The 10,193-nt window shown below is 34.3% G+C and overlaps 1 protein-coding gene across 1 annotated transcript in view; it reads left to right on the top strand.

Annotated features, from left to right (window-relative positions):
- Positions 1–1,863: 1,863 nt before the first annotated feature.
- Positions 1,864–10,193, top strand: part of LOC113494127 (very-long-chain 3-oxoacyl-CoA reductase) — a 30,038-nt gene continuing 21,708 nt past the window's right edge. The window contains exon 1 of the mRNA XM_026872287.1: positions 1,864–2,196. Within this exon, the coding sequence (XP_026728088.1) occupies positions 2,046–2,196 (151 nt within the window). The 5' untranslated portion in view covers positions 1,864–2,045. The remainder of the gene's footprint in view (positions 2,197–10,193) is intronic.

Below are 10,193 nucleotides of genomic sequence, written 5' to 3'. Positions count from 1 at the left end.
GCTCCTATAAGTCGCAGCCTGATGGCATATAACCTAAACCCTTCCTCGATGAATGGTCTATTCAACACATAAATATTTTTTCAATTTGAACCAGTAGTTCCTGAAATTAGCGCGTTCAAACAAACAAACAAACCCTTCAGCTTTATATATTAGTATAGAGTATAGATTGTAGCTGTAATCCGTTTGTTTGGATACTTATAAAAGGTAAAAAATCTTTTTTTCAAAATAAAATAAAAGTCATTATTATTGATTTTTTTTTTTATAATTTGCTGTAAGGAATTGTTCGAAGTTTAGTTTCAGGCTGTGCAAAAGACTTTGTTTATTTATTCTTTTTCTGATTTGTTACAGTTGGACAGCCAACCAGAACTTTATTATTATTTTTATTTATTTTAAGACTCAACTCAGTAATTTATTCCAGGGTCGCGAGGATTTCACAAACATTCAAGGCTCATGCACAGAGACACCCAGATTCAAAACAAGCTGTGCTGAGCCAAAGACGAACAAATCTTGATGGAACCAAATGACAGCCCCTATTCTACGAAGTTCTGATAAAATATAAAACAGACGAATTTAAAACTTCTTTAAATTCAGTTGAAAATGTAAAGCAGGTTGTTTATTAACAGTAAAAAATAATTTATGTAAATATCCAAGTAATAAGCCTACACTTCCTTAATTTTATATTTGAATCTAATTAAAAAACTCGTTTTTGAAATAATAAAACATGATTTTGTATATTTTTGTACGGGAATCGTTTTAAAATAACGTCACAAACATTAAACATAAGGATATCCTGAATTCCAAATAAATACGCGGAATCATATACTTCTGAACTTCAAAATGTTGTGTATTCTCTTTTTTAATTACTTAATGACCTTCAATGGCAAAAATAAATGCGGACAACATCACATACAATTGTTCTGAACCCAAAGTAAGTTGCTCAAGCACTTGTGTTATGGAATTCAGATACAACGAAGGTACCACAAACACCCAGACCCGAGGCAATGTAGAAATGTGAATTTTTACATTGACCCGACCGGGGATCGAACCCGGGACCTCAGAGCTAGCGACACCTTGAAACCGGTGCGTACGCCACTCGCCCACGGAGGTCGTCTTATCATTCGATAAGATAGAGAGAAAGAATGAGGAATAATGAAACCCATATTCAGTCGCTTCTCCCAAATTTTGTTGGGATGGTCTTCTAGTTGACTCCAGTAAACTTGTAAATAACCGCTAAAGTACGAGTCAGACTCGCAACTCGCGGTTTTATTTCTGTTAGTGATGGACAACATTGTTAGGAAATCTGTCTGGATTCCGAATATTGGGATCTGAAATCGTCAACCCTCAGTGAGCTAGCGTGGTGATCAATTTTCAAACCTTCCTAATACGAAAAAGGTATTTGTCCAACAGTGGGACGTTTATAGGTTGGTAGGTATTACTTTAATATTAATTATATTAATATTTCTATCAGAAATATCCATTTGTAACGTTGTGTTTGCACTCGGGAATCGTTTCTTCTACTAAGAGTTAAGTTCGTTAATTTAAAATTACTCTTAAATTATAATTATCCTTAATTTACAATCTTGATAAATGGGTTTACTAATACACTGGGTGTCTGGCAATTAGATTATTTAGATAGAAATATTTCAATATAATCCCAAAGTAAAAAAAATATAAAAACATTTTTTAAATAATCATATTTATTTGCTACCGAGTTAAATTGCTTCTAAGCATTTATAGTTCCCGGTCAACAGGATGACCTACATACTCCCGTGCGCTTATCAGGTGGAAAAGAGACGACAATATTCTCCTATCTCTCTCTCCAAATTCGATCGCCGCTCGACTATTTTCGGTGAGCCACTTGATTCAATCGTTCGCAGTCCGCGCCGTCGCTCATTCATTGCGCATGGCAACTTTCTTCGGCACGTAGTACGCATGCGCCAACTGTGTCAAACGGTGACGCGACTCTCTCCGGCATAACCTCTCACTTTTATTTTATTTACAAATTTTGATAAAAATTTGGAAAATAATATCAATTGTTATACAAAATGTCGCGTAATTATTGGGAAATAGCGGGGATCGCGTGTGTGTGTTATTTAGTAATAAGTTTAGTGAAGTTGTTATGGGGAGTTGTGTATACATATGCGATTGGACCCGCTACCAATGCAGTGGATTTTAAATCTCAAGGAAAATGGGCATGTAAGTGTATTTTTTATGCTAACACTTTCACAGAACCATCATTATTATTGCTGCCGGTAAATATTGGGACAGACTCTTGTTAAATGTAAATGTTTTGAGGTCGTAACCTTGCATTGGGGTGAAGTTCGGAACTGTTGCCATGACTTGCATCGATGCAAAGTATTGATCCAACGCACGTATATTCACGGAAGCAAAGTAAATACTCTTTCGTGATAAATATACAACAATACAATAAAATTACTATAAATTGAAGAGGAAATAATAGTTTTAATAGTACATGTAATTACCGATCCGAACCTTGGATTTTAGACACGGAATTTTGAATACTTACGAATAATTAAAGTTTAATTTTATTGTAAATGGGTACTAGTGTCGTCAATTCTATTAATTCAAAACTTTGAATTGATAATTATTTAATTATAATGAGTAGGTAGGTGACTTTCTTCTTTTAAGTAAATAATTCTTGGCAATCGACTGGTCAAGTTACAATCGTAGATAGCTATTTTGTAAATATTAAATGACCTCTCCTCGGTAGGTAGTTTGTATGTTAACCTGTTGCACTCCGCCTAGTACCTAGTGCCGGCTACCTAGTACCTGCATTATACAGTCTAGGTATTCGATCCTAAATTTTGGTCTGGAGAAAGTTGACGTCTAGCAGTTCAAATTTCGCTGCATGAAATCCGGTTTTACCTGCGAGTGACTTGTTTTTAAACATTTATATTAATAAGTATTCGCACTTACAAGTACCTACTCTCATTATGGTATAATAATAATTAGTTATATTACAGTAACATAGTTACTCTCAACGTGTGTGAGCAACTTTAGTTTTTTCGTTCTGACTTTAATTTATGCCCAATCGTGAACATAGCGACGAAGAAATGTCAAACTTGAAACGAATCAAAACCTTGGATCTGAACTTGACTTTGCCGGAGATATGCGCTTGCGCAACCTTTGACCTTATAGCAACACAGTCGCATACTTAGAGCGGATTCAAACTGCGTGCGTTCCGAATAAGGTCCAATCCCGTGAATAAAATATTAAGAAAATTTGAATCGATTTCGGATGTTGCTTATGTACTTGTCCAATGTGTTATGCGAATATAGCTAACTAGCTTTTGCCCGCAACTTCGTCCGCGTGGTTAGAAGATATAAGTTATGATTTATACCTACCCACATGATTTATACTTCTCCACATTTTTCATTGTATCCTTTTAGTTGCAGCGTGATGGTTTATAGCCTAAAACCTTCCACGATGAATAGTCTATTCAATACAAAACGACTTTTTTAATTTGAACCAGTAGTTCCTGAGATTAGCGCGTTCAAACAAACAAACTCTTCAGCTTTATATATTAGTATAGATATAGATATAGATTAGGAGCCACCTTTTCCCGTGTTCCATCACCCAACCTCGACATACGACCTGTTTGCTCGAATTCAGCTCGCAGCTTGTATTCAAAATAGTCGTGCGTGAGCATTTATACATAATATTGCTTCGCTTCATCAAAATAATCTCCAGATTGGAGATTTCAGAATTGCGGAAAGAATTCGGATTGATTACGCAGAAAGCGTTGCGAACGGATAATTTAAACCCTAGTTACTACTGGTACGTTAAGCCAAGATATTGAATGATTTAAATCGGTTTGTGACTATTGAAAATAGGTAGTTCTACGATTCCAGGCCATATTTTCACGAGTTCGTTGCAGCAGGCGTAGTGCTCATACTTCTAATACCTATCAAAGGGTACTTGTTTGTTGTTCATTTAATTGTAACTGTACGCATTGCGGAAGCGAGACACCGCTATGCGTGATATGTGCCGTCTTATTTCCGCAATGATAACAATCCTGCCTTAAGACTGCACATTCCTACTTCTCAGTCTATAGAATCTTGTTAATGCCTATTTGATTGCTCTATCCTTGAGGAAGCAACTATATTAATAGAATATTCATGCTGGGAAAATTTAACGCGGCATCTAATAAAGAGTGGGAAAACTGCCTCTAAAATATTAGTCGTGTAACAATGTGTAGGTTATTAGAATAATATTAAAATGAAGCATTTTGTTTTTTTGCTAGTGCAATGCAAAAAAAGTCAACCGATTCCCACATAAAAAGCTGTATTTATTACCTAACTAATTAATATGAATTAGGTAGTCAAGGATAACACTAGTTTGATCTCTGATAGACATATATACGTGTGCAGCAACATAGGAAAATACACCTTATTCTTTTGACATAAAGATCCCCACTTAAAGAAATCTCGGCGTTTATTGCTCCATAATTGCACGTTAACGATGGGGTATTTTGGATACAAGTTGGTGTTGTGATGGTACATTGTGCCAAACAATTCTGATGCCATTGAACTTATTACCATCATCAGCCTTGAATAACTGACTCTTCATCTTGCCCTTCGCATCCATCCTATTCCTGAAATATTTTTTATATCGCCTGCCCATCTTCATTCAATCATTTTGAACAAAAGGTAGCCGAATCGTAATGGTCCCATTCCACCAAAAAAATAATACAAATATTCCACAAAGCCCATGGCAAACGGACGCGGGACCCTAAGGCATGATTAACACCCTGTCCTATGTCAGCTCTATAGTAGGTATTAAAATGCTAATATGCTATGTCTATAAAACCATGTTCGGTCATTCACCGATACAACATTCTGACTTAGAGGAACTGATTGAAAAAGGAAGTTGCTGTCTTTGAAACATAATCTATATCTATATCTACAGTAATCTACATCTACACTAATATATAAAGCTGAAGAGTTTGTTTGTTTGTTTGTTTGTTTGAACGCGCTAATCTCAGGAACTACTGGTCCAAATTGAAAAAATCTTTTTGTATTGAATAGACCATTCATCGAGGAAGGCTTTAGGCTATAAACCATCACGCTGCGACTAATAGGAGTGAAGATACAATGGAAAATGTGAAAAAAAACAGGGCAGGTATAAATCATAACTTATATCTTCTATCCACGGGGACGAAGTCGCGGGCAACAGCTATTCTGTATTAAGATCGATCCGACTTCAAGGCACTTACACATCGATAAATACATGGACGTAAAAGGTTACTATTAGATTTAATTTGGAAAACAGGTTTCAATCCAGTCTTTTAGACACGTGTCAAGTTATTGAAACTTCAAATTTTAAGGTCATAAGGTCAGGATCAGGAAATTGATTTAATTCGATGCGAGAACTCAAATTGAGAAATTAAAGTGTAGTGATCAGAATGATAATAACCCACATGTTGCATAGATTTGAGGTTTTGCCTACTTACACAGTTGCTTGACAAAATTGTATTGCATGAAGATGAATTTTCAACCGATTTCATGCAAGTATCTCTAAAGATCACCATGAACATTGAACCCACTATACTAGTTATATTATAACTTCAAACTTAACCTCAAATTCCTCAACCTCATGCAATACTTTCCTATCTTTACAGTCATGTTACAGTTTACTTATCTGATAACCACCGTCACCATCGCGTTATCGCGTGACTGTATATATTGTCAAGATTGTGTAATTCTCGTGCATGTTATGTTTCTACTTCCGTAAACTGGACTTTGTGCTGTACAGTTTAATCAGATCTAGCTATACTTATGGATTGAGATCATCTCAGGATATGTTACATTTTCGTGATGATCAAATCAAAGTTTAGAAGCGATACTTCTTTGGACTTGTCATTATTGAGTGATTAAGGGGCGATTTTTCAATCATCAGATAATTTTTATCTGAAGAATAAATATGGCTGTTTGACAAATTTTCTATACAAAAGCTGTCAAAACGTATTCGTCGAATAAAAATTGTCTGGCGATTGAAAAATCGGCACTTAAACAGCATTAGTACTTGAGGAAATAGAGGGTATCCCTAATTTTTTCGAGCACCAATAGAGATTTAAAGTATTTTTACACGCTTTCATTAGTTTCACCTGTCAATTCGTCTGTTGGTCTGTAATGAAATCACTTCCCCGTTTCCGATTGAGCTGAAATTTTGACAGCATACATATTATAATAGGAATATTGCGTGCCCATGCAATATTATGACATAGAGGTGATCTGATGCTGGAGTTGGAAGCCATAGGCCATAGGAGCAACGCTAATTGTAGTTGACATCTAATAATATACGTATTTATAAATATATAAGTAAGTTTATCAGCTATCTAGTACTGATAAAACTAGCTTTACTTAGTTTAAGCCTAGATGGCGTTGTATGGAAATAATAGAATTTGCCATAGTCTATTTCTGAAGTGCGAAAAATTATACAGATTTTTTTATAATGTTCTTTTCATTTGGTTGTAACTTTCCATTTATTTACCGCCAAGTATACAAACCTGTTTCGATACTATCATGCGTCCATTGATTTATCTAAATATTTATCCTTTAAACATAGTAAACGTTATTAAAACATAGGTGTGATTCTTTTATATGTTAGTACAGTCGGCGACAAGTGTACATTAATACTATGAGATTTCAAAAGTTCCTGGAGTTTTTGAGGTACGCTGTCTGTTCGTCCTTCTGTCACCGGGTTGTATGTCAGGAACTGTGGCATCTAAATATGTAGTTGAAATTAACACCGACTGTAGGAGGGGGTTTTCACGGCCATTTTGTTTAGTAAAAAATTAAATTTATGGATACCTAAATAAAATCCTTTAATTTATTTGTTACCCTACCGATTTGTTATTTTAGTATATTTGTACGGAATCCTAAGTGTTGCAAGTCTGACTCGGGCGTTTTCATCATCGATTTTCAGTTCTGACTGTACTGAAAGAATTTCGTTTTGTTTCGATGTGCGAATTAATGTTAAATATTTTTGTCAACACCTTTTTGCTAACGTAATTTGTGAACGTATAATATATTTATTTGTTTAATTTGTGTGTCATTTACGTTATATAAATACGGATGTTAAGGAGGTACATCGGACTCTAAGTAAAAGCGTTGGTGTAGAAATATTAATTAATAAATATTACAATTATAATATAATTTAATTAATTGAGTAACGGGAATTAATACAATTACTTAAATATCATTACAAAGTGAAGTGTGGTAGTATAGACAGACTTGTATCGTGGTTGCCTTGCGTTTCTTTGCATAGTTTCAAATGCAGATTCGATCCCAACAAAGGCACGAACCAATATGACGTCATTTTAAAACGTACACGTAAATTCGTAAAATTTTGATTACGTGTTAATTAGATTGGTATGCTATATAATTAAAGAAATTTTACAATTAATATGATACATAGAAAATATAGAATTCATCAATATATTCAACAAGTATTGCCATGCAAAAACGTTTGGTTACATTATCTAGTTTACGAGTATATTTAAATTATATATATTATGTAAATGGTCGTTCTTTCTCCAAAAGCATTTTATTGCAACTATATCAAGTTGTTTTACTTGAAGACCAAGTTTTAATGTTTAATTTTCTTCGCCTTTTACGAAACTCTGAACTTTTTAATTTTATTTACGCACGCTTTGAGTCTAACTTCTGTGAGTACATCTATAGTTACTTAAAAGTTTTATGTAGCATCTAAAATGGTTTTGCAATAGATGTTATGGATTTTCGAGTTTATTATAGCGAGCAATGATGTGGGTTATTTAATTAAATATACGTTTTTTAGAGTAACGAGTCTAAAGTGTAAAAAAAGGAAAATTAATACCAAACCTCCGCAGTCTATTCCTCTGTAACAAGGCTGTATCTCATGAACTTTTATTGCTCAAACAATTGTTATAACATATACATATGATGTACATAAAACTGGCAAATAAAAGAAACGAAGTTAAGCAAAGACTGGTCGACCGATTTTTTTTTTAATTTCTTTTGTCTATTTCTATGGGTTAATGTTGCGAGCCTGACTTGACCGGTTTTTCTCTTTCGATAGTTATCTACGCATCTGCAGGTACATGCAGTCTAAACAGCCACAAACATGACCCTTAAAAAAATAAAACACAGCGTTCCTTGGACTTTAGACAGCGTTTTTTCTGTCTGCATATTGCATACGACAAATTACAAGTCTCAGCCCAGTGCACCTTTTTCATAATTTGACTTCTTTACTCAAATAACTTCTCATTGTAAGTTTTCATATGATGAACGTAGTTAATTAATATTACAATTTGTAGAAGAAACTAAAGCTGGGGTAAGTCATTGTGAATGCTCTCTTGAAGTTGTTAAAACTTGTTCATAGCTGAAACTAAGAATTACCTTTGCTGTTAAAGTTCGCTTCGATATTTGATGGCCACGAAAAAAGCAGATAGAGTGAGATGGATAGACTTTTTAGTTTGAAACAGAAAGTATTTTTACTTTAAGTAGAAGCTAATAAAAACGTGTTTAATATGACGGATAATTTAAAAGGCAGAGATAAAAAAAAAAACACCTTTTAAATTGGAAATTAATTGTGATTGCATCAACTGCCAAGCTATCAAAGTTCATGAGATATAGACTGGTGAAGGACGGACTGACAAACAGACAGGCAAACGGTCAGTGAAGCCTCAGTAAAAAGGTTTTGTTTTTACTCTTTGGGTAAGACCCTAAAAGGATAAAAAAATATCTTTTTAAGGTCTAACCCAGTCGGACGGTACCACGTCTTTTTTTTTTTTAAAAAAAAAAACGTCATTTGATATAAATGTCTGATATATTTTAATGGCATATATGACTAAGGTATCTTTTTATTTGTTTTTAGGTTGGTTTTTAGTTGCGTTTTATTTAATTATTTTTTTTTACAAAACTACGTAAGTATCGAGATAGCTTACCTTTTTTGAGTACCTGAAGTAATGAAGTGACAATTAGGTACCTCAATGTCAATCTTATAATTACAAGTATAGAGCCATAATTATTTAATTACTGAGTTTCAACACTTCAATTGTTTTACTTTAGTAAATTAGTTGTAAAGCAACGTTTAATAATGTATGCGAATCGTATTGCTTAACTTTCGGCCTACTTTATTTAGATTTATTTGAAAACAAAGTAAAGATCTTTACGTCATTAAAGAAAAATACATTAACTATGTACTTTTTATTAATTACATTGCATTTCAAATGAGTTCATAACTGTCTTAATAACATTTTGATTTGAAAAGTATAATATATTATAATGTAATCATACTATAAATGCGAAAGTTTAGTTGTGTGGTTGTTCGTTCCTCGTTCACGAAAAAACCTCTGAACGGATTTAGACGAAACTCGGAGCACAGATAGTTTATAACCAGGACTAACACAGAGCATAGTTTCTATCCTGATTTTGTGTTTATTTTCGTTTTGCAGCGAGCGGGACTGCGGTTAAGAAATAGTAAATTTTTAATAAAAAGTAATAACAGCCTTTATACTTCGCACTGTTAGGCATACGCCTCTTTCCCGTATAGGGAAAGTATTGAGCATGTGATCAAAATTAGACTCGCACTAGACCGACATCATTTACTCATGCATTCTATTTAATCGCTTATTTCGTGGCCCATCACTAGCTTTCGCCGTATTTACACATCGCATCGGGTGTTTAAACTTTTCAACGTTTCCTACAATGAGAATGCCTTTTCTTATTCCTGGTGTCGACTAGGTGTTTACCTCCTAGTCTTTCTCTCGCCTCCTGTTTCGCCAGATAAAAGTTTTCGTGAGAATTATTAGGTTTCCTTTTAACGATGTCGCGTGATGTCTTTCTCTGAGTTAATTAAATTATTGTGGTTTTACCGTTGAGTGTTGATGATATTTGTCTATGTTTCGTTTTAAGTCCGTTTGGTGAAATTATTGTTTTGTTGTTCAGGGACTTGTGTATTTTTGCTTGTGTTGTTAATTTAGAATTATGGAGTTTGTTTTTTGATATGCAACTCCCGCACTAAAGAATTTAATACTTATATTGCGGGGGTTTCGCAAATATTTGAGACACATGGACAAAGACACCCAGACTCAAGACAAGCATTCGTGGATCACACAAACGCTTACCGTAGTCAGAGATCGAACACGCGACACGACGCACACAGAGCGTGTGCGGTTGGGATAACTA

This window comes from Trichoplusia ni, chromosome 1 (genome assembly GCF_003590095.1).
Source record: "Trichoplusia ni isolate ovarian cell line Hi5 chromosome 1, tn1, whole genome shotgun sequence".
NCBI classification, from domain to species: Eukaryota; Metazoa; Arthropoda; class Insecta; order Lepidoptera; family Noctuidae; genus Trichoplusia; species Trichoplusia ni.
Note: the sequence above shows the minus strand (reverse complement) of the source record. Positions and strands in the feature narration are given on the sequence as shown.